Source organism: Dromaius novaehollandiae, chromosome Z (assembly GCF_036370855.1).
Source record: "Dromaius novaehollandiae isolate bDroNov1 chromosome Z, bDroNov1.hap1, whole genome shotgun sequence".
Classification (NCBI taxonomy): Eukaryota; Metazoa; Chordata; class Aves; order Casuariiformes; family Dromaiidae; genus Dromaius; species Dromaius novaehollandiae.
This window is the reverse complement of record NC_088132.1, coordinates 38,723,669-38,747,878: the sequence shown is the minus strand read 5'-3', so window position 1 is coordinate 38,747,878 and position 24,210 is coordinate 38,723,669. Positions and strand designations below refer to the sequence as shown.

The following is a 24,210-nucleotide window of genomic DNA, read 5'->3' as shown; positions in this document are numbered from 1 at the left end:
CATGCTTTCAATAATTGCTGTCAGCAGATTGTACTAAACATAACAGCTGTTCCTGGTAGGCCCAATAGTCATTACTACAGAAGAGTTCAAAAGTGCAGTGCAGGCTATCTCAGTGGAGGTGGAGGAGTTGGGGGAACTGGAAATGAAGACGATAGCTCAGTGATGAGAGCTTTCTGTATGATAAGCAACTCAGGAATATAGTTTGCATAACTGAAATCACATTCCCTTTCAGAGCTCCTCCTGTGTGATATGGTTGCATAATTTTGCCTGTGAAGGCCAGAGGCTAGGTAGGAACTAGAATTTAAATTAAGCTAACACTTGCCAGAGATCAGAGCCATCTGTTTTTCGCACACTTTCTTGTTGCATTGAGCTGAAATGTAGTAGATGTAGAGGGAAAATTAGGCAACTGATAAGATGAAGAACACTTAGTCTTACAAATTCGTCACTTCGTAATTATATCTCTGTTGTCCTTTTCTGTTTTTTCACTAAGCCATGTCAGTGCTTCCCTATTATAAAACTGATGTTCTCACTCTTTAGCTCACTATTTTGTTTGATACCTTTATGAGTATGACTTATTCCTTATTCAGTGAAGTTTGAGTAGAATATATAAAAAGAAAATAGAATGCATCTTTTACAATTTTGAAAGGCTCATCCTTATTAATATTTTTTTCTTTACCAGTCACCTTCAAAACTTTGAAACCAATACCCCATTTTTTTCCCTCCCTTGTAGACTGATTTTTGTGCCATTCAGCTTCTTCATATGCTTGAACAAGAGGCACTTGACTGTTCCTTTCAGCTGCAAACATTTCCTGTTATTCTTCTCTGATTTTTCCTACTGTTGTCACCCTTGTCCCTCCATTTTGGTGATTTTTCCAGACAGTAAGGTCGCTTTTTGGCTCCTTCGTTTCCTTTCCATGTGTCCTTAATTAACAGTGACACCCACTGAAGTAGCTGGATTCCTTTAGGCAGAGCACTTAAAATCTTGGGCTTTGAGGGAGTCGCATGTAATGGAACAGAGAAGTCTGAATAGTTGTCTGGAGAATACAGTCCTGGGTGGAAAGTAACAGAAGTGGGAATGAAAAGTTTTTCTGACTGTTTGTTTTAATAATTTATAGTGTGGAGTCAAACCCAAGAGATAGATTTAAAATTTAGCAGTAGGACATCTGTGGTCTAATTTTGAAGTGTAGTAGCAAGTCGTTGTGGCCAACAAGCATCCAAAGAGTTCAAAATACTATTGCAATGTGTTTGCATGTGGTAGAGGAAAGCACACTGGCATAAAAGCTAATGTGGTGTCTCAACATTGAGGGCCTCAGTTATAAATTTCTGTATGTTCATTAAAGGTCTGATTTTTTTCTTCCCCCTCTTCTGTAGCTACTGCATATTCTGCCTCTCTTTCCACCTATACAGTGTAAATGAGTGTAAATGAGAATAAAATATTACTAAGTCAGAATGGAAGAGTTCTACATCTGCTTTGTACAAGTATAGTAAATTCTTGGTATTTCCTTATCTTTATTGTCTTTTAATCACAGGATGTAAACTTACACAAATAGTAAAAGCTAGTATTGCTCCAGTGAGTGGAAGACTACGAAGTGTGCCTGTTTATCCCTGTGGAGTACAGTTTTGGAAAAAGCAGTTAGGAGAAGAGTTGATATGTTCTGTCAGAGGCAACATGTACAATAGTCCTAGAAGATTTCCGACTGTTACTCATTCTGGTTTTGGTATAAATACATAATTGCAGTAGATGATACTGATCTGGCATGTTCAAGGACTGCATACTTAGAATAAAAGTTCGAGATAGTTCTTGCATATTTGTTTTTCTTTGGTTGCATTCAGAATGCTCCTATGTCTCATGATCTCATTTTCTTTTTTAACTGAATTGTCTTGTTTGATGCTAGAGGATGAAAACTCAGAAAAGAAGTAGTGAAGAAAAAGTATCTAGGAACTGAGGGAATCATGCTGTCCATTTTAGATTGCAACAAGTGATCTATATTGTTCAAGTGGCAGAAATTTTTAAAATTTCTGCCAATGAGTATTCCCTATTTATAAATTTGTGACTTTTATATGTCCCTAATAGCTTATAGATATTTAGCTGAATGACAATTAGTAAAGGAGCTGTGTTGATCTGTTTGTGTTCTTTTTGACGTATCAGTCAATAGTAATAAAAAAAAACCTGTAAGATCAATTTCAAAACCTCTTAGCAACCACATAAAAAATAACAACTTTATTGATTCTCAGGTAATTGTCCTGGAAGGCATGGTAGGAGCTTAATGACACAAATGTAATGAAATGCATTTATCAATGGATTGGGTGGTGGTTATACTGCATTAGGAGCCTACATTAAGGTACTGTCAGTGGGGGGGGTGGGGGGGGGTCTGGAGGTGAGCTTTGAGGGGCTCTTTCACAGCCTTATGAAAGTGGAGAAGTCATGCAAATAGGGGAGAAAACAAATATTGCAGAATACCTGTAGGAAAAGGCAGACGTTTCAGGGGAAACGTAAGAGCCGTGTTCTCTTCATTAATCTAGCAAGTTCCTTAAAAGGACGTGAAACATAGTCTGCTGTACATATGTTCTAGATTTTATAGGAGAGACTTTGTGAGAAATATTTTCTGAGCCTGCTAGGATATAGTCAGGATTATGGCAATTTCCCATAAGAACATGTGTTTACCAGCACCAGCTTCCTTTTGAAACACTGTAAAAAGTAGCTTTCATGAATAGTGTTGTTTTTTTTTCTTTTTGAACAGGCGAAACAAACAGGATATCTTGGTCATAATGAGCAGCATAATGAAATGAGAAGTGCGTCGTAATTGCAGCTTGTTTATTTAATGGTTATGCAAACAATTACTTTCATATATATTTCAGTTTCTACAAAGCCTGAAAAGCTTTAAGCAATATTGTCTCTTTTTGTTCTTTTCTCTGTTAAAAAATACTGTAATTTTTAAAGAAGGACACTAAAATGAAAAAGTATTGAAGTCATGCCAATCTGTAAAAATGTATACAAAATGAGAAATCAGTGATCATCTCTGCCCTGAGTTCAGTTGTCAGTATTGGATATTCTACATTACTAGTGGTATGAAATCCAGTAAGTGTTTGAAACGTAAACTTTTTTTTCAGAGTTACATGAATTTATAAGCTAGCAAAATACTAAAAAATAAGATCTTGGAGAAAGCAGTAATGGTTAACAGACACCCACCAGTACTAGTCTGTACACTACATAGTATTTTCAGGTACGTTTCCTGCTCTCATTTGGAATGTGTCAAAAGGTGAGCTTTCCGTTATTCCTTTAGTGGTTTGTTTCACAATCTCAGTAGATGTCACCCATAAGATGTTTTCCCAATGTATATATTTTTTTTGTTCTTAGAGAAAAAATGCTAACTTTTCATCATCTTCCATCGTAATTAATGACTCTTCTTCCTTGATGTTTATACCTTTAAAATATTTTAAACTTATTTACTACTTTGACTCTGCTTTGTGCAGGGGATTTGGCCTAGATGATTTCCAGAGGTCCTTTCCAACCTGAACAATTCTGTGATTCTGTGATATTTTGGGGGAAAATGTTGTTCAGTCCATGGGTTATTTCTTAGGGTATATAAAGCTATTAGAAATGTCTTTCCTGATTTCCCCTCCCCTCCACACACACACACTTCTTCATTTTGAGAAAGCACTGCTTTTCTGAAAATGTACTTTTGTTGACTGAAAAAATATTTCAATGAATCAAGGTTCAGGGTTAAAATTTCTGTTTGTAAGTGCAGTTCCACTCATTCATCCTTCTTTTTGAAAGCACTACAACCTTTCGTATGGGAAGAGCATATTTTCATGGGAAGGATACTGACTTTTTGTAAAGAAAAAGTGGCCCTTTCATACCTGAATGGTAAGAACATCATACGTTGAGTAGCCTTTTTTTTTTTTTTAATATTTTGTATACCTCCAGATGACTTAATTTAAAATTTGCAAGTAGATAATTTTAAAGGAGACTTAGTATTTCTCCTGTAGCAGGAATTTGAAAACTAGTACACTACATATTGAGTAGAATCACTTTGTCGTCATAGTGTCACACCGTCACAGAATTTTTAGAGGGAAGGCTGAACAAATTAATTTTGGGAACAAGTCTTAATTTAAGATGGCAATTAAATGTATAATAATTGTTATGTAGTATATATTACCATTGATATTAAATATATCATTATGTAAATTATCTGTAATCATTAAATAATATATAATCATTAACATCATTAATTATGTTAGATATATAATCATAAAACGGTTTAAAGGAAGAAGCAGAAGTTCACTACCATTTAAAGAGCCTTTCTTAAACAAATGACGCGAACAGCCACCCTGCCCAAATAGGATAAGCCTTTGGCAGGAAGTAGTAGTCAGCAGCTTAGTATGTAGAATGAAAGTAGAAATGGAAGTAAGTTATGTAAAACTACAGGATATTTTCTGCATTTGGCTAGTTTGGTGTGCTTTAACAAAAGATTGCTGAGACAAATGGACAGTGCATTATTTCATTTTATCTTCCCTCAGAGGAAGTTGACTTTTTAGGTGGAAAATTATTCAATAAGGAATGAGCATATAGAAATTATTGCTTAAAGTTACTCTGTGGCCCCTGTGTGCAGGTAATAGGATGACATGTCAGAGAGGAGAGGAAAGGATGCTGCTGCGGTGTGCTCAGCAGGAGCTGTTATCGCTGTGCTTAATACCCCTGTGAAAGCACTGCTGTTCCCACTGGCCTGGCTGGCAGGTGGGTGAGTGGCAGTGACAGACCATGTTCCAGATCTCATGCAAAAGTTCAGATTGTTAGAAGCTGAAGTAAATCACCCTTCCTTACAGTTTAGCTTGAGATTGGGTCAAAGGCAGCAGTCGTATGTTCCCTTCCACGTGTGCAGGGAATGTCTAGGACAGACGCGGTCTTGAAGACTACAGAAAGAATTAGCTGACTGGAAAAGCTTATAGATATTTTCTGCTTCTGCAGTTGACCTGAAAATCATCCTGTCTGAAAAAGTTGCCTTACAGGGTAGAGTATGATGAAGTGAGCATATTATTGCATGAGTGTAGGGTATTTTGTATTATCAGTGAATAGCCTTGTAGTAGTTCAAAGGGAATACAAACATAAATTAATCAAAACAGCAAATCGAAGGTCAGTCTTTAAACAGATCACTGACCTCTTATTTATTTTGATAGTTTCATTGAGAATACGAGGACAGTGCCTTAACTTTTGTACAGTCCTTGAATCACATATGCTGCTACAGTTTTAAGATAACAAATACTCATTTCCAACTCCAAAGGTTTCTTCTTCAAGGCTAATTAAAACAAACAAGTTTATTTTTCTAGGCCCCCTTCCAAAATGCTCAAGCGCATGCATTCTGACTTAATGCTTTGAGTCCAATTTTCTTTATTTGAATCTCAAAGGAACTACAAAACTGTGGGGTGGAAAGGATGGCACTTACTAGGAGAAATTCGGAGACATTCTCAGCTTATCAGATGTCTTCACAGCTGCATTACAGTGCAAGCCACTTTTCAGCTAGGCATGCCACTCAGTAGCCTTGAACACTGACTTCTTTTTGTTAGCTTGTTTTCTTTTGGGAGTGAAGAAATGAATTTAGGCTCTTTTAATACTAGAAGTAATGCTTGTTCATGAGAGCACTAAATGGGACAATATTTAGAAAAGCAAGTAGAGGAGACTGTAGGAAAGTACCTCCTAACAACCAGATACTCCTTGCCTCAAGGTGGGTAAAGTCTTAGCCACACAGGGATTAATGGCAAAGCTTTCATGTACTTTAGTGGAGCTCAGATGTCATCCTCTGAGTTATACTTTGCTTTTGGAATAAGTAAGTTATGTGGAGTACTATTCAGGGTGCTAAAAAAGCATGAGGAACTGACTCTGAGCATACTTTATCCTCGCTCTGTGTCTCTTGACATATGGATTACTTTCAGACTGCATGTCATCAGTCACTGTAATTGTTAAAAATACTTGATGTTAACTCAATTTGTGGTGACTCTTCTGTGCAATTCATAAGGGTAGAAGATAGAACAGGTGAACCACACAGTATTTCCTACCTCCACGTGACTTCTTTAAATAATGTCTCTTAAGACTCCATGGAGTCTGAACCCAAGTTGTTTTATGGTCAAGGTTGGATAAATCTGCAATCTTGAGGTCTAGGTAGATGGCTGGGAGAGGTCTGTCTCTGTTCAGCCGGAAACAATTACATTTGTTCTCATCTAAAACCAATGTTGAATGTGCATTGACTTCATTAGGAAGAGAGCTGGGCTTGGTATTTGTGTCTTTCCAGGGCTGTGGATGGATTGTTTCTGTATGCCCATAATGCAGGGGTTTTTTTGCAGTTAATTTTTAAAAATCTTTTGGTTGTTGGAACAACATTGTGCTTTGCTGCATTCCCTATTCCTGTCCTGTCAGTGTAACTTGTGTAGTACTTGCATGCTGACTAAAAGCAGTGCTTTTACTTTGACTTGCTCGGAAGTAGCATACTACTATAAATTGCTGCTGCGAACTTTTGAACTCGGGGAAACTTCTGAATAAACGTGATAAGGGATAAGGTAATCCCAGTCTCAGAATTCATTCCTTCACTGAAATAAATCACATCATTTTTCAGTCTCACTGTTAACTTCACTTTTTCTTACAATGAATTGTTATTTCAAATTCATCTTTGCTCTTTAAAATATCTCCCCTCTCCCATTGAGCCTCCTCCCTTTATTTTTTTATATTTGAAAGTTGACTGGGCAGATAATTTCCTTTGCATGATATATTTTTCTTGGCTTACATAAAAGGAAGAAAAGTAAATAAAACAAACTAGTACAAAAGAGGTGCTCAGTCAGTGAGAGAAAATCCAGACATTGAGTGGGACAAGTAATAGAAACAATGTTATTTCCCATAATTAGAAAAAAGGCTCTGGAAGCCCTAGAAGGTAACAAAATTGGTTGAACAGTGCACTGCAGACTGCATTAGAGTATCACAAACCCTCGTATGACTTATTAGTGTCAAAATAGTGTCACAGTATGTCAGGTTGTCATTTTATTTGAATGCATGAAGCTGAAAGGGAATGCTTCAATAGTCAGTGAACCTCAGTTTGAGCTGCAGTGTCTCACTTCACAGTCTCAAGTCATCTGTTTGAATATGTATTGATTAAACCCAAGTAATTTCCCCCTTGGAGTTAATAAAGAGAATGTAAATATGAATGAGAAGCTAGGGTTTTGAAAGAGCACCTGTATTTATTGTAGAAAAATTATTGTTCATGCACGTGACATAAAGATGGAGTTGCAAGCTTTCTATGCTTTTGGCGCTGTCTCCTTATGCTCTGCATTTATGGCCTCTAGAGCTACCATCTGTATTTGGTGAATAAAGATTTTTTCAGTTGTCACGTGGATCTTCTGCAAAGCTTCCAATATGACTTTTTCCAAAGACTATTGCAGCATATTTGCATCACGTTTATTGTTTGATCGGATTGCTCTTGTAACATGAAGTTCTGTTCATAGACAAGGACACAGACTCTGTGAAAAGCCAGACAAGCATAGAGTGATTGTATGATCCCTGTCCCAAAGAGCTTACAGTTGTTAGTATGAGACAGCGCACAGATGAGCACCAGGCAGCATGAGAAGCAGTAAGGCAGTGTATGACAGCTGGAAAGGAAGTGCTCTTTGCCCAGACTAGCTTTGTTGGGACCCGCTGCCCAAGCTCTCTTGCTTACATCAGTAGTGCATCTCCACTGTTTCCTAAATATGGTAGTGGTCCTGAATGTATTAGAGTGCTTTCCTTACACTGCGTAGCAAATTAGGGTTACAGGGCCAAATACATTTTTGGTAGAACTCCACTATAACAGTGGGGAGTGAGGAGGAATGGAGGAATTGAATTCAAAGTCCCAGCTATTTCCAGCTGCTGACAGAAAATATGCCTTCCTGAGCTGTGGATTTTAACTAGGTGCTGAACTTTTCACTGTGTGCTAAATAGATTTAACGTAATGAAAAATTGCACTGTTGTATTTGTTTGAAACTGAACAAGCTTGGTTTTATGCTCTTAATATTTCTTGATGTAAGTCATGGAATTAAAACTCAGACACTTCCCAGGTTTCAAGCATTGCTTGATACTTCATACTGTATACTGAAATTGAAGATATAAAGCCTTTCCTTTCTGCCTGTGAAGTTTGTTCATACTGAGCTACTGTAGCTTCTGATGCTCAAAAAAAGGCAATATGTTGGTGTGTGTGTTTTTCTTTTCTTTTTTTTTTTTAATCTCAGACCTATAATTGTAAAATGTAATGTTATCCCGTAATTAAAAGCTACCATCATGGCGTTCTGGGATTTAAAGCTTAGAGCTTGAATATTCAACTGTTGCACATGTGTGCTTAAAGAAACCTAGACTTTTGACAACCACTATTAAAGTATTTACATCTGATTTACTTTATATTTGATTGAAAGTTTAAGTAAATCCCCAAATATTTTGGTATAGTAGTTTTGGGATGCAGAAAATAACATACTACCTGGCATTTAGCAGCATCTTTTTAGAGTGACAACAGAGTATGCATTTAATTGAATTGATCTTTTGCTTGTTAATATTGTTTATGTATCCATAAATAATTAAAATGATGCATTGTCAATTACCAGTCACTAGTTATTTTGGGGGGGAAAGAAGGGGGATGCTCCATAAATATTTCCCTTGTGTACCTCTGTGGATTTAGTCCTTCCTGTGCAGCACTGAGACTCTTCTTGGCTGAGATGTTGGTTCAGATTCTTTTCTGAAGTTACCAGATTCCCTGCATCTTTGTTACAAATAGGTCACTACAATCCAGTTACACTTTTTTACTCCACGGCTTTGCACTGAGCGAACAGAACAAGAAACTGAACCTGGTGCTTATTTGCTTTCTGCCTGCCGTACCACTGTTTTCATTCACTCAAGTTAATCAACAAAGAGCAGATGCTCATCTCTACGGCCTTTCTGCTGCCTTAAGTACGTGAGCATGGCTAAAACCATGGCCATAGGCTTCACAATACAAGAATGGTTTAAAGCATTGCCGCTGGTCCCGCGTTGCGTTGTCTTCATGCTCGCACTGCCTCACAGCAGCCCCTTGGGTTTCCTGGCGCGACTGCTCGTGAGGCTGTCTTGAGCCACATTGGAGGCTCGATCTAGCTTCTAAAAGAACCCTGTGAAAAATATTTCACCTGTGGGTAGTGCACACCGTCAGTTTACGCTGGACTTTTACTTTGCAGAAATTCTGATCTGTGCCCTCTACCTATTACATTGTTGCTTTCTTTTCCCTTTTACAGTGAATTACTTTGCTCTTTTTTCCCCCCACTCACTTAATTGTGTTTTATATTTGTCAATAACAAAATTTCAGTTCAGAGAAATCAGTTTTAGCTGGGAAGAATGATAGCAGAGGAAATGCTATGTTTTGGGAAAACAGAGCTCATGTTTGAAAAGGAGAAAGGTAATTTCTTTTGTTTTGCTTTGTTTTACAATCTAATCATTGTTTAGTATCTGTTACAATACCACATATGCAAGATATTATTATACCAATGCTGCTATTACCACATTTCTGTGTGTTAATTTTCAGTTGGATGATTTCTTCATGATTTCCTAATGGAAATGTGTCGTGAAACAATAAAAACACTTTTTCTTGAATACATATGGGTGAAGTATTATGGGGTTTTCTCTTTTCAGCTTTGAGTTCTATGAGCAGGTGGGATTTCTTTTACCTGTATAAATATACGTGTGTGTGCATCTCTCTCTGCAGGCTGAATTGTCAGACAGGAAACTTGGGTTGTCTTGGATGAAAATTTTACAGAATATTTAACATCCAGCTTTGCTTAGTAAAATATCAGAAGTTTCTGCTAGCATTTTAGAGAAAATAATCTCTATTGCTCTGATGTGGATCTTAGAAGTAGGTTGTTCACCTCTTGTCATCCATTGCTAGCAGTTGCAAGTTTAATTCCAATTAATTTTATCTGGAATTTGACCAGTTTGCTTATGATCTGCTTGTGAATGCTGTTCAGTTTGTTTATACCTCTGGTGATATGCTGGATTCAGCCATTGCAAAGCTCTCAATAATCACAGCTCTGAGTACTATCCTTGCCATATGGTTTGCATTATATATAGCGTAGTTTTACTATGTTAAATGGCATCAAGAGGTGCACCTCCTGAATAAGACTCCAAGTATAGTCATGGGAAATCTTATTTGGTCATAGTATTGGTTCTCTGAGGTGTTGTCCAGTTTCACCACATCAAGAAAAGACTGAAAAGCTTATTTTAGGGAGCAGAATGCATGAGTCTTTTACCCTTTCTTTACACATAACTGAAGACCGTCTTCAGAAAGAGAAGTTTTCCATAGGGAAAATGTGTTTGTGTTGGTTACCAGTTTTTTCTTGAGTTTTGGCCTTTCTGTGTTTCACGTGGTCTTTATATTTTCAGCAGACAGAAGATACCATTTGGGCGGAGGCAGTGTTGCAGGACTGTCATGATGAATTTTGTGCCTCTCCAGGTGAAATGCAGTCCTGCAGTCAGCCACTGATGGAGGTGCAATTTTTTTGCTTCTGTGGCTTCTCGCATACTCAGTAGCACCAACCAATGGAAAAGAATGCAAATTTAACAGCGAGGGGGGAAATATTCAGTGGGAAAATTGTTGCAGAAGGTAAAAGTTCTATAGAGCATTTCCTCCTTCTGCCATACTTTAATTGCTGTCATTCCGCTACTGATGACTATTTTGCCAGTTCCTGACTTCTAGCCAAGCAGTAGGAAAACGAGAGACAGTTCTGTTCACTTTCACCATCAAAGGGAGAGGACAGTAGCAAATCTTTTGTGTATTTACTGCCGGCCCTTTTGAAATATGGCAAACTTAGGTTGAACCTTTAATTTATTATATTTAAATTAGCAAAGGAAATGAACTAGGCTATGCCACTTCCTGAAGTTTTAAAGAAGAATGAATGTTTAAACTGGTGGACATTGCTGACTAAGCACGTGCAATCAGAATCGGTTAAAGTGTGAAACAGCTTTTGACCACAGTAGCTGTTTCTGTACCTTTAGAAAGGGTATTTATTGTGTTTTTGTTTATTTGGGTAATAAAAGTCAATGATTAGCTCATTTTAAAGTTGAGACATATTAGGGGGTATACAAAAGAAAGTGTATTTTCAACTTTTGATTTGGAACTAAAAATTAGATTGGAAAGGATGAAATCTTTTTCTTCAGAAATCTTGAAATGTGTGGCAACCAGGAACAGCCACTTCTTTTCTGTTATTAAAGCTATGCTTCCTTTCCAGTTAAATTCCAGTTAAAATTCCAAGTTAAAAACTCAAATTCAGTGAAGCTGCTCTGGTTGGTTTTTTAAGCTATTTGTATGTGATATGGTCCATAGATGTCTTTTAAACTTTGGCGTTTTGATTCTCATTCTTAACTTCATATATGTACCACCTTGTGGGTGATACGGGGTAGATTCTGAAGTCCTGTCATTTGTGCAAGACAGCACATACGCGGTTGAGGTTTGTTTTACTTCTGAAACTGACTTAGTTTGAGCTTGTATCAACAGCCACAGTGATAAAGTGGCAGTTAGTCTTTACATCTATGGAGGACACTTAGCAAGATTGAGCTATAGAACCCCCCCTTGAAGAGCATAATCCTAAGAATATCCCCCCCCCCCCCCCCCGCCAAGGGGGATGGCAGTGACATTAAAAAATGAGAACTGCCCAAACTGCTTATTGTGGGAGCCTGTTTTGACAAACGTGCTTGCTTTTTGCAAAGAGTCCATGACTCAGTATGTTTTAGTGCATTGAATAACACTGTATCTTCACTTTTTGAAGGATGAGACAGTGGTGTGGAAGTGAACTTAAAGCCATTCTCCCACAAAATACTGTCTGGTGCAAATCATCTCCATTCTTACAGTAGGAGGCATACAGAAATCTAAAATGACCAATCTTAAATATTACTTAAAATGAGTGGTATCTGAAATTATGGATCTCTGAACCTCTTGCTCTAATGCAGAAGATCACATCCCTAAAATGAGAATGAGGTTCCTTCTCTCATCACAGTTGTTACTGGGATCATTCTTTTTCAAAGGACTGATGTTTCTAGGTACTTCTGGACAGAAGGGTATAAATTCAGTTCATTTTTAAGCTTCAGTTCATTGTAAGTGCAGTTATTATTTGATTGTACTAACTTATGTAATTACCTATTTTTTTTAACCAATGGACAAGCAACTTCTGAAAAATATTCTTCTTCAAACCATTCCACAACTCTGTCACTTCTGTTGATACTGAAATTTTGTATTGGTAATGACAGTGATCATAGTTGAGATTTCAGAAATTTTCCTTGCACAAGTTCTCTAGAAGCCCGTTGGTTACTTTAATGGTGATATAATTACCCCCAGGGGATTAAAGTAGCCTGCTGTGCATTCTTTTTTCTCCCTGTTGCTCCGACCTAGTTACTCTTGTATATACTACCTTCTGTGTCCTTGGGTCAGCCTCTGTTCAAAGATCCTGCCTTTGCTTTCCACTTCAAGCAGCTTGCAAGGCCATCACTCAACATATCAAACTCTCATTTCCTATTTCTCACTGCTCTCTGGAACATAAACTTGGCTAGGTGTTAGGGAAGTGTGTAGTGTGCTCTGCAAATACCATTATGCATGTCCTTGCACTCTTGTGCCATACTAATTGTCACCCCATTCCCTTGCCCTAATCTGCTCATCTGCAGTGTAAAAAAGATTTAGTAGGTCTGCAGAATCTGTTTCAGCTCTTACATTGCTCACTATCAAATGGTTGACAATGGAGGAGAGGTTTTGTATGATAAACACAGAGTAGATACACATATAGATACAAACAAAGCAGGACTTTTTTTCCCCTGGGTCTTGTGCTTGCAAAAGCAACTTGGTTGTTAGTTTTGTGATGGTATAGGTGACAGAATATTTTACCACAGGTAAGTGATAATGTCACCCAAATATGGCATGTTAAAGCAGAAAGTTTAAAATATACAGAAATTTTATGTTTTTGTTCATAAAGCACAACAGCTGATCCCTTTCACTGCGAGGATTTTGTCTTGATTTTAGTGGTCTCCTCTAAGAATAAACTTAGGATTTGGAGATTGTTCAAAATGAACAGTTTCTAATTAGGTTCACATTATAGCCACTTCTGTTTTCTCATATAAAGTTGGAGTGAAGGCTTTACACTGCTCTTTTTTCCTTCTTGTAGCCATCTCCCTTCTCTCTGCTTCACTCAATCCTAACAACCACAGTGAGAGCCAAAAATAGGTAGGTGAGGTTGTTTTTATGCGCTGCCTTTCTCCCCAGCTATTCCTTATATTGCAAGGAGGGGAAATATCCTAATGCATTAAAGAAAACGTTTTTTTCATTTAAAGAGAAAATGATACTGAACAATCCTTTAACTTCAGTAATTTGATGAGAAACAAAAATTTGCTTTTCCCGCTTTTGCAGTTTTGCAGCAGAGAGCGTGCTTCTCAATTCTTCTTTTAATAGCATTTCAAGCACAGCTGTCTTAAGACCAGCTTTGTGGTTGGAGGGATGGTATGAAGGAGATTAATGATTGAGGTTTTGTCTGCCAATGAATATAACACCTGCAGAAAAGTATTTTCTTCAAAACTCTTATGTTAGGGCATTCTTAACCACATATTAGTGATTCATACAATGATTTTGTTTAGACCTGCACAGCTAAATTTTCATTATTCATAAACATATTTCTTGCCAGTTGTCATATGAATAAAGTGGGACTGTTTTTTTTTCCTTCAGCCATTTCCTTTTGTTATGTACAGTACTAGAAGAATTAATTTGCTTCCATAATAACACTTAATACTTTTCACATCATTTAAAAATGCATTATCACCTTTCTTTATCGGCTAACTTTAAAATAGCTTCCTTTTTGGCTTTCACTTCTTTTCTACTTGTCTTTAGTGATAATGCATGCCTTTGTCTTGGTTAGGATTAAGAAAGTTATGAATGTTTTATTGTCCTTGATCTTCTGAATTGTTTAAGCTCTGATTTATTCAGAACTCTGTATTGAATTTTCCAGGCAAATTTCTTGCTTTGTTCCCATGTAGAATTTTATCTTTTTTTTCCTTTGCTGTGAGGAAGTGATGAAGAGTCCTGAGAACAGTGCACATAGATATACTTCTGCTTTATCCTTGCTTATTGTTTTTGGGGAGGTGCAGTTGCAGACTGAGGAGAGAGAAATCATCCATCTGTAAAGTACTGTCTTCTTCCCACTCAAAGATGTTCTGCATCGCTTGCATGGAGAAGTGGACATAAGGTTGTGATAGGATTTTACTTCCTGTGGACAGCATGCTTCTCTGTTCTCTGCCTTCCTGAACGGTAGTAACACAAACTTTGGTAACACAAATTGCTGCATTCAGGCTGGTAAAGTAATAGCATCCTTAGGAGAAGGTACATCATTAGTACGTCTATAGTTGCAAGCCAGTGAGAGATGAGGGACCTCAATAGCTTAGATGTTTACACCCGTATTGAACTCTGGGAGGACTGAGTGATGCAGGATCAAGGCTTTATGACTGCCAGTTTAATTACTACATAGTTATCCTCCCCTAATAATTGGAATGGCTTCTTCAGGTATGCAGGTTATAGGAGACAAACTATGTTTGGCTTTTAAGATAAAGTTATGAAAGACTTTGCTATGTAAATTAAATGCTTTTAATATTCTAGTAATTCTGTTAAAACATTTCTGTGCGTTTTCGACTCTTTAGTAGATAATCCTTTTCTCTTTTCTTATTTAGGTCTTTGCTACTGTTCTGACTCACCCAAAATGTCCATAGAAGAATAATGGAAGCCCCTGAATACCTTGACTTGGATGAAATAGATTTTAGTGATGATATATCGGTAAGTCCAAGTCTTATTTTATTTACTCAGGTTGAGATAATCTTAGGTATCTTGGTCATGACACAACAAACAACACTTACTAGAAGCCAGATTTCTTTTTACCTCATGTATATGAAAAGTGTAAATAATTTGAATGCAGAATAAAAATAATTTATCTTGTCAGGGAAGTCTCTAGTGACCTTGGAAGAACTCGAGCCCTCTACCTCAGTTAGTAAAAGTTACTTGCAAATCGAATTAATAAATCAGTATTATTTCTGGATTGCTTATGTACTCTATTGTCTTGAATGAGTTACACGCTCACTAAAGCATTAATCACCAAAATGGTAGTTTGTCTGTTTTTTAATTGTAAAGAGTTCCCAAAGTAAAAAACTTCCAGCATCTCTCACCTCAGAATTGCTCCCCCTTCATATGATTTGCTACTCAGCCCTTTTCACTAGCAGACATCTTCAAGTCCAGCAAGGTTTTCTAAATAGGTGTGATGTAGCTACTTGTGACATTGTTGAGTGCAGCAAGAGGCAGAAGGACTTTCAGGGATTCAGAGACAGCACTGATCCTAGTGTAACATCAAGCAACTGTAATTGTAAGCAAAAATACTGCTCTTCTAAGTTAGTAGTTAGTGTTTCTTATAGGAAGCACTGATACAGTATATTCCCTTATTCTTAGTAAAACTTCTGCCAGTGTTTCTGCTTTATTTGTAGCAGAGCTAATATCTTGAATGTCTGGTTAACCAGCGACTTGAATATATAAATTAAATCCACCATTATCAGAATTTATTAATTCAATCTTCAGGTCTCATTTACTGTCAAAGACAGTATGCCCCTATCTCCCCCCGTGTTCTTTATATACGTATAAATATATAATATAATATATATATATTTTTTTAAGGAAAACGCCGTGTTTTCCCTTTAGCATTTGGGACTCCTGATTCATTTTAAAACATTCCAGATGCTTTGTTTGCAGATGGATTCCTTTTGGAGAGGATTTCACTTTTATTTATTGTAACACTGAATCTTTATGAAAGTGGAAGAGGGCAAATACCCGAGATATTACAAGCCAATGAGCCAATCCTGATAGGATACCTTATTCTGGGCAACTTTCTTTTTATTGCTGTTATATGGTAGATCATGTCTTGGTATCTGTTTCTATACTCAATTTTGTAAAACTCTAAAACATATTAGATGTAACCTCTCCATGTCTCTCCCATTGTGACTGTTGCTGCATACTGGTGGGTTAGGTTACTCACTTTTCTGCTGAACGACTCAGACTGCCTTTTAACAGGCTGTTCTCTGATGTGATGCTGAACCTCGAATTAAAAACTAGCACAACTTATAGAGGTAGCAGTTTTACTCTCCACCTTTAACAGGTAGGGAAACAAAGATTTGTTGCCAGAAACAACATAAAAACGGAATTCCTGGTTATTCTAGTACTGTACTCATCTCTTAATGTATATAATATACAGATACCTGGCCTCCACATTTTATCACTAGGCAGCCATGGAAAGAAAAGCTGCTCAGCATTGGTGTTAGCAATTTAAATTGTTCTTGATACTCCTCTGGTTCTAATCCATTGCAAAAAAGTACTGACTAAAAATAATGGTGGCAAGAAAACTGCTATAATGATGTACCTGTAAAAAGTACATGCATTAGAAAGCCACTATCGTAGCCCTGATCCTTGTAGACCATTTAAGCCAAAAGGACCAGAATGTAATAATTATAGAAGATAGACCAGGATCTGTTTTAAAAGGCAAATAGAGACTTAAATGTTTTTGGTTTGATTTTGATTAATATTGCATTTGTACATAAGTAAATGAAACTCTGCATTTCTCAAAATAAGATGCTTATTTTGCAAACTCAGATGGTGCCATTGCAGATGAATCTGATGCAGCTGATTTGAGTGTAGCTTAGACAGAATAGGTTTATGGGACTCTTGCTTACGTTGCACAAAAATAATATTCTGTTCACAATGACATTAAGCAGCCAAACTTAATTTTTGTTAATTTCTTCATGAGTCAGTAACTATTCACACAAAGGAAGAAATACAAAAAATGGGACCTGTAAGCTGCATTAAATGTCAAACACTTTAAAACTAAAAGTATATTTTAAATTTTCTCCTTTTTCCCATCACTACTTTGATTTTGCACATAAAATTATCCCTGCGCGTAAGTTGTATAGTGGTGGTATAGTTACTTGAAGGTTTCCTAATCCTTTTGCTAAAGTGCAGGATCTTTATTGCATGGGCATATTATCCAAGTGAAAACTATTATATTTCTTGGTTTACAGAAGTAACACCAAATGACCTATAACAAGGGCTTCTAGTGCTAGATATTTGTAAACTATTTGGGGCTGAGTTCGTAGGTTATTGCTGTGATTATTCAAATAGCTCTGTGTGAATGAAAGACTGGCTCTGTGGTGGCAGTGCAGAACCAGACCTAACTTAAAAGTTTCTGGTATTTCTTGGATACAAGTGCATTTTGCACACGAGCGGTGCTGCATAGAATGGCCTTGTTAGAGATTGATGTTTTCTTTATCATGTGTTATGTTGTGTTAAATGCGTTCAGTGTGCTAAAATCTGAGAACCAGGTTAAATTTAAAAGGTTGACATTTTTATTTACTCAAATTCTGTAGCCCAGTTTACATGACTAGCAATGTTTTGTTTGAGGAGAAAGGTTCAATTCTCCCCTGAAATGATAGTGTCTGTTGAAAAAAAACCCCAGGATTATCTGCATTTGCATCAAATACTTGTTACTATCCCTTGTCTCCTGATTGCTGTTATTACTGTTCTTCCACCTTATAAAGTTCCCAAGGGGTTTGCTGAAATTCGCTATGTTAGGTTGGAGACAAGTTTTAAAAGCAAAAGAACCCACCACCACTGATGACAAAAACAAATAACCCCAAGCAACAGTCAAAATGCTATTACAAGCATTAGCCGTGTAAGAATGTTTTGTAAGAATGTTACTGAATTCCACCGTCCACCACAAAATATTTTTATAAAATAGCGGAAAGCAGAGTATGCGTTGACTAATGAAGCAATCTGATGTGCTTTTCTGTCACACTATCACTTATGCCTTGGGGCATGGCCCTCAATTCTTTGTTGACGTGTTTGCTCTTTCTCTAATGGGGCTAAAGAGAATAAATATCACTTAGGAGAAATGAGGCTTAATTTGGTATGTAAAAATAATTTAAGATTATTGACTGAAAAGTGGAAAATAATTAGATTAAAATGCTATTTTAATGGCAGTGAGACCAGAACAGTGTACCAGGGAAAGGTGGTGATTTCCACCTCTTTTGCTGTCACTTTGTGATACTCCTAGCGAACTTGAAATTTTGGCCTGAAGAAGGGCTAACAATCATTACTGATAGTTCAGAACTGGAGATAGAGTATGAGAGAAAGTAATTACAGAGGGAAGAACTGGCAACGGATCGTGCTTATGGTTGGGAAAGGTTCATTTTAAAGAGCTATTTCAGTTGCTTCCTGGCATCTTTATAGTGTTTCAACTGAAAGCCTCTGTCTTGACCACAAAATACAGATGGCAGAAATGTAAATGTACAAAAGTCTTTTTGAGGGCAGAGGTGAGGAGGAGGAAATCTGTTAATGAAATCAAATCAGTATGATTAAAATGCATAATCAAATTTATAACTTTATTAAACAGATTTTTTTTTGGTGGTGGGGCTGGTAATTGTATACATTTTAATGCAATGTTGAAGCAGAAAGAAAATTTGTTCTTCCAGGGAAGTATAGGAAAAAGACAGAACGAAAAATGGCTCTCACTTTTGAGGGTGCCTGACAAAACACATAGCAATGGAGTACAAAAGGCTTGATTCTAATTGAATTACAGACTGTATAATAGTTTAAACTGCACCAGCTGGTCTTATGAAGCTACCATATTCCTTGGAGACATGTTCCTTGGATTCTCTTAAGAATCTTGCTAGACCAGTTCAGCATTGCCTTGTGAATCGTTGTGCTGAAACAGCAAGATGTGTAGCTTAACAGCTCAATCTTTATTAAACAATAACTACAGTGAAGCAAAGCACATGGTGCTTGTGCATGTGTGTGTTTAACTTGTATTAATTTGTATTTAGTAGCATCTTTCTCCCTGTCTCCCTTCTGCTGTTTGTTGCCTTAGACTGTCAGATCTTAGAGCAGTCGTCAGCGCCTCATATTCAGCCCCATGTTTAATGGGGATTGGAGATGCTGGGTAGTTCTGTGGAGTGCTGCTATGCATTTTAATTAATAAATTCAGTGTTAGATCCTGGGAATGCTTATGAGAGATTCTTACTGTCATAGCTGAGTTTTCTCAATACCTCTCTGATTCAGGCTGTCAAGAGAAAAAAAGGCATTGGAAGTTTTTGAGGCTGAATAAAGTAACTACGATCCATTGAGTAACAGTCTTACTTAAACTCGCTTGCATCAGAGAAGTGAATTACTTCAGCAATTGGTCAGATGAAGTTTGTTATATTATTTTAAAGTAGATTGCCAGACATTTGTTAGAAGCAAATTAAACTTCGAATGATGAACTGTCAACAAAAAGCCAGGACAATGTATGACCATATCTTTTTTGCATGGAAAGATGGTGTTTTTAGGTATAGTTGTTTTGCTTCACTGGTCAATAGCACACCAGCTAAAAATACCTGCTTCTTTGAAACCATATGGTGTTCATATATTCTTTAAAAATTTTCAGTTGTGCTAATCCTAAATGCTTTTTTCTGCTTCTGTTTCCAAAATACTGATTTTAATACTTTCATATGTTCAAAGCCATTGATTTTTCACACACATCATGATTTTCATTTGTTTAAGTGAAGATTTCTATACGACTTGAACATTAGATTAAGGAAGATTTGGTATTAAGTAATTTAATTTCTGTATGTCAGAATTCGTAGTTTTATAGCATTGGTTTGTGTGCCTTATTCAGTTTATTCCGCAAGTTATCAGGGGGAAAACTGCTGTTTAGTATGTATAAGCATATGCCATCCTTGTTCTTTCCCTTTTTAAGGTTGAATTCAGAGAATAACATACTGATCAATATCAAGTATATCTGTCACATCAAAGTAGTAATGCATATTTGGTTTAAGAAAGCCTAAGTTAGAGAAAGGAGCTTGTGGCCTGATATGTGTATGTACATGCAGCACACTCTGAAATCAGTGCTCTAAGGTGAAAACATTCTGCATTACTTTTACATACATGTAAAGGCTTGAAATCCAAGTCTGTTATGCATGAAGTATTGTGCAAAAAAATGCTGTAATGGAGGTCCAGATGGGTAAAATGAGACCCTTGATGTTTACTGTCTAGCCTAGACAGTAAACATTCCCACCTTTGATATTTCTGTGAATCCCATGGAGAGAATGGATATGTAAAGGATATTTGTGACTTGATCATTGGTAATCTACAGTAAAGAGAACTTTGAGGTGGGAGGGTGCTTTGCCGTAGCTTCAAAAATCTGTTCGATATCCTTTGAGGTAGGACACGGTTGGTTGTATAGACCAATGCCTCCTGATTTCTTTTGTGCTGCTTGTGAATAACATCAGACTGACAGAAGTACCCTCAGCTTGGTAAGTCTAGGCTATGACCACAACATTAAGAATCACTTGAAAAGTCTTAGTTTTTACCTTTGTAAATGCATTATTTCATATACATTTTTGCCTTTCTTTCAGTATTCCATAACTTCTCTCAAGACCATCCCAGAATTATGTAGACGGTGTGATTCACAAAATGAAGACAGATCAGGTACGATGCCCACTTCTGTCCACCCATTATTTTCTAGGCTGCTCTTAACCATGTTCAACTTGGCAACAATTGCTTCTTGGCAGTGTTTTCTTGTTTTGTTTTCTTTCGTTTTTGTGCAGCTTTCTGGAAACATGACTTTTCTTTTTTTCTTTTCTTTTTCAACAGATGTTAGTTCATTAGAGGGAAAAAAGTTCCAAAAAAGGATTTGGCTTTATACAGATAAATGTGGGGCTTCATCTCAGCAGCTCCAAACCGCAGTATATGCAACAATTTACTTGAAAACCCGAGAAACCATTGGTGACAAGACGTAATAATGTAGGCGCCAATGAAAAAATGTTGGATACATTTACTACCCATATGGCCACGACTAATTTGAGGGATGATGTTTTGCCAGAGTCTGAAACTCTATCAAGGATGCTACATGTTAGAATCTACTCTAAGGCATACTGTAATAGTTAAGATTAAAGCAGAGTTTTTGAGTTTAATAGTGTAAACTAAATGAAGAATCATGGCATATAGATGAGAAGCAGCTGGAGACCTTTCCCCCCTCCCCCCCCCCCCCCCCCGACAAAAAGTGCATTCAGTGTTGTTTTTCACTCTGTAAATCAGATTAATCCTCTTTTGTTTTTCTCTTCCTGATGGACCAAAAAGAATCGGTGAGAGGGACACTTTTTTGTTGAGCTATGAAAAGTTTATTGTGCTTTCATTTGATGCTTTAATTGCGCTTCGTCAATGTTGTTGAATCTAAGACATTTATAACAGAAACCTGAGACCTGAAATTCGTGGGAAGATAGAAGGCTTTAAGAACTGTGCTGTACTTTGGCAACTTTTATTTCTGTATTTCCTTTCACAGAGTTGTAAATTACCAAGGTTTGTAACTAAGCTGAAACTTTCTAAGAGCTACTACTTCTGCCAGAATCATGAAAGGCTAAGTCATCACAGCCCTATGCCACTGCCCTGGGGAATAAAGGGAAGTGAAGCTTTCCTTAACATGTATACTCTGAATGTTACTGCCTGCACAGGGGTGGGCAGCGATTGCTTACGTAGTGATACCTGCTGCAAGCGGAGAGGCAGAGAAGAAGTGGAAAGGGAGAAGACCCCTTTTTTTTCTTTCTTTTTTTTTTTTTTCCTCTCTCCCCTTGCTCTCTTTCTTTGTGTGCCCTTGCTCTTGTTCGCACTCTTTCTCTCTCATGCTCTCTTGCTCTCTCTTCCTCACTTGCTTTCTCTGCCTGTCAGAATGAACAGCTGATTATGTGCTTGTGGGCTGTAGATTATACAGAAAGAGATAAAGCTACGGATTCACTCAGTTGCTCCAAGAGCAAGGTGAACCGGAGAACGAGGGCGAGAATAGCCACTAAGCCATTTTTTACTGGTTGGTCTTCATGAAGACTGCTTAGCCAGAGTCGCAACTTAACTAAGTCTGCTCTGTTTTCAAGAAGTGTTTATTTAAAATACAGAGGTTGTCCTTAAATTAAAATGCAAGCCAAGAGCAAGGATGGAGCATTGGTTGTGAGCTCTTCCGAAAGACCTTTGGACATTGACAGCTTATTGTCAATTGCTCAATTGTTTCATGATCCCCTCTGCAGTCAGACATTTTCCAGTGATGATTTTAATTACATCCGCATTCATCTGTTGCTTTGAAGAGCAGTTGAGAGAAGTAACTACAGGCTCTGCTGGAAGACAGCAGTAGCACCAGGGAGTCTGCCAGTGAAACTTATTTCAGAGCTTTGTTTAAAATTCTTGAATCAAAAAAGGAGTTTTTAGCTCTTGGAACTGAAAATAGTACTTAAATCTGTTTTTTTTCATTCTGTTTATCACTTACCCATTTTAGTGAATTGAAAATAATACTAAAATGTATTTTTTTTCACTCTGCTTATCACTGAACATACACACTGTTGAACAGGAAGGTATTGCTTTACATCCCTGCTGAGACTTCACTGAAATATCAGTCAAGTTGCATTAATCAACACTGTATAAGGTCCCTATCTTCTGTTTTTTCACAGTTGATTTTGATGCAGTCAAAATGATGCATATCATGGACCATTAAAAGAATCAAACACATTCCCAAAGTTATTGTTGCTCTATGCTGGTTTTGATCAAGATAAAATTTATCATAAATCCTTAGTATGCATGGCAATTGTATATTTATATTACGTTGACAATTTCAATGATTACATGTAGAGTAACTCAGAGGTTTTACCACAAACTGGTCCAGCCCTCTAGTTCATGCCCTCTCCTGCTTTTTAGAGGTTGTATTTTTCTTTAAAATAAAGAAGAATGTGGAAGTAGAACTGTCTGAGGATTATTTTATAGATGAACTAAAAGTTAAGCACAAGTTACTAGTAGGACTGCATAAGTTGAGATCCTAATAGCCTAAAAAATAATGATCTCAGAGAACTTTGTCTCCAAAGAATATTTAGTTCACTAAAACAATTAAGTCAGAAGTATAGAGAAAAGTTTTAACTTTATATTTAAATATATTTATAAATACGTAGACAACCGTATTCACTACAAGATTGTTTGAACTGATTTAAACCAGACAGCTGCTCTTTGTGGAATTAAATTTTTTAGTTATCTTACAGATAACACGGAGTCCTTATTATTCATTTGTTCACAGTCAAGTTTAGTAAATAGCCTTGACATCCCATTTGCTTTCTCCATTTCACCTACATGTTGAATAATATGTTAGTAACATAGGAAAATGTTAGGTTACATTGTTTTCAGATTGCTCTAAGCGCCTTTAATCCTAGGCGAACATACCAGTGCTTACCAGTCAGTGTGTTTTCTCATGGATTTCACATAGGCTTTTCAACACTTTTTCCATCCCATTTCTTTCTGCCTGTAATTTTTGGTCAAATTACTTGTTCTTTTGGACAAGAAGAGGTTAGAAAGTCTGAGAGATGACTTCCCTTCATATCCCTCTTCTGTCTGAGAATCTGTGCCAGCACAGGAGAGTGCTGTATTTCCTTCCTCGCTTCTTCACAAGATTTGCATGAAACTCATGCTGTTAATACAATCTCAGCACTGTCTTCTCTGTGATCTTCCTTGGATATAGAAATTCTGACTCAGGAAAATTCCAAGGGATTCTTGAGATCAAAGTATATGTCTCACTACCCCCAGGTTACCAGGTGCAAGATTTACAGGGTAGGAGAAAAGGTGTAGGGCAAATTCTGGCTTATCCATTTTACATGGACCATAATGTGTGATTAAGGGCAAGCATAAATGTGGATTAAATATGGATCTAGCTACCTCATTTTTCTGAAATGAAATGGCTAGCCAGCCTATCTGTTGATTTCCAGTATTGTCTAACACAGAATGATGAATTGAAACAGAAATCAGTCCTTTATGCCTTTCTTATTAAGCATGAAATTGGTTGCTTGCTTTTCTGGGTAGATTTTCTAAGGGCACTTGAACAAATGGTTTGGGACATCTGTGTTCAACAAGCTTCACTGAACCGTATCATTGCGTTAAGGTATATTCTGTCAGTTAGGATGACTTTTGGTTGTCATTTAAATGTATGCCTCGAATGAGGACAATATTCTACTTGAAATCTTTATTCACATGTTGATAAAGTTCACCTTTGGTCTCCAGAAGGTATCCTGCTGCTGCACTGCTTTATTAATTGCCAAATTAATTGTGGTTCACAGAAATATTCAGA

The 24,210-nt window shown here is 37.0% G+C and overlaps 1 protein-coding gene across 9 annotated transcripts in view; it reads left to right on the top strand.

The window, feature by feature from the left end:
- LOC112992365 (synphilin-1) overlaps positions 1-24,210 on the top strand; it is an 83,369-nt gene that overhangs the window by 20,919 nt on the left and 38,240 nt on the right. For 6 of the 9 annotated variants that reach the window (XM_026115360.2, XM_026115357.2, XM_064502837.1 and 3 more), the window contains 2 exons: positions 14,729-14,831; positions 20,480-20,552. In XM_026115360.2, coding sequence (XP_025971145.1) covers positions 14,775-14,831; positions 20,480-20,552 — 130 coding nt within the window. In that variant the 5' untranslated portion in view covers positions 14,729-14,774. Of the gene's footprint in view, positions 1-10,417; positions 10,520-10,615; positions 10,635-13,179; positions 13,239-14,728; positions 14,832-20,479; positions 20,553-24,210 lie in introns of those variants that run through there. The other 3 variants (XM_064502838.1, XM_064502836.1, XM_064502840.1) reach the window with 3 other exon arrangements.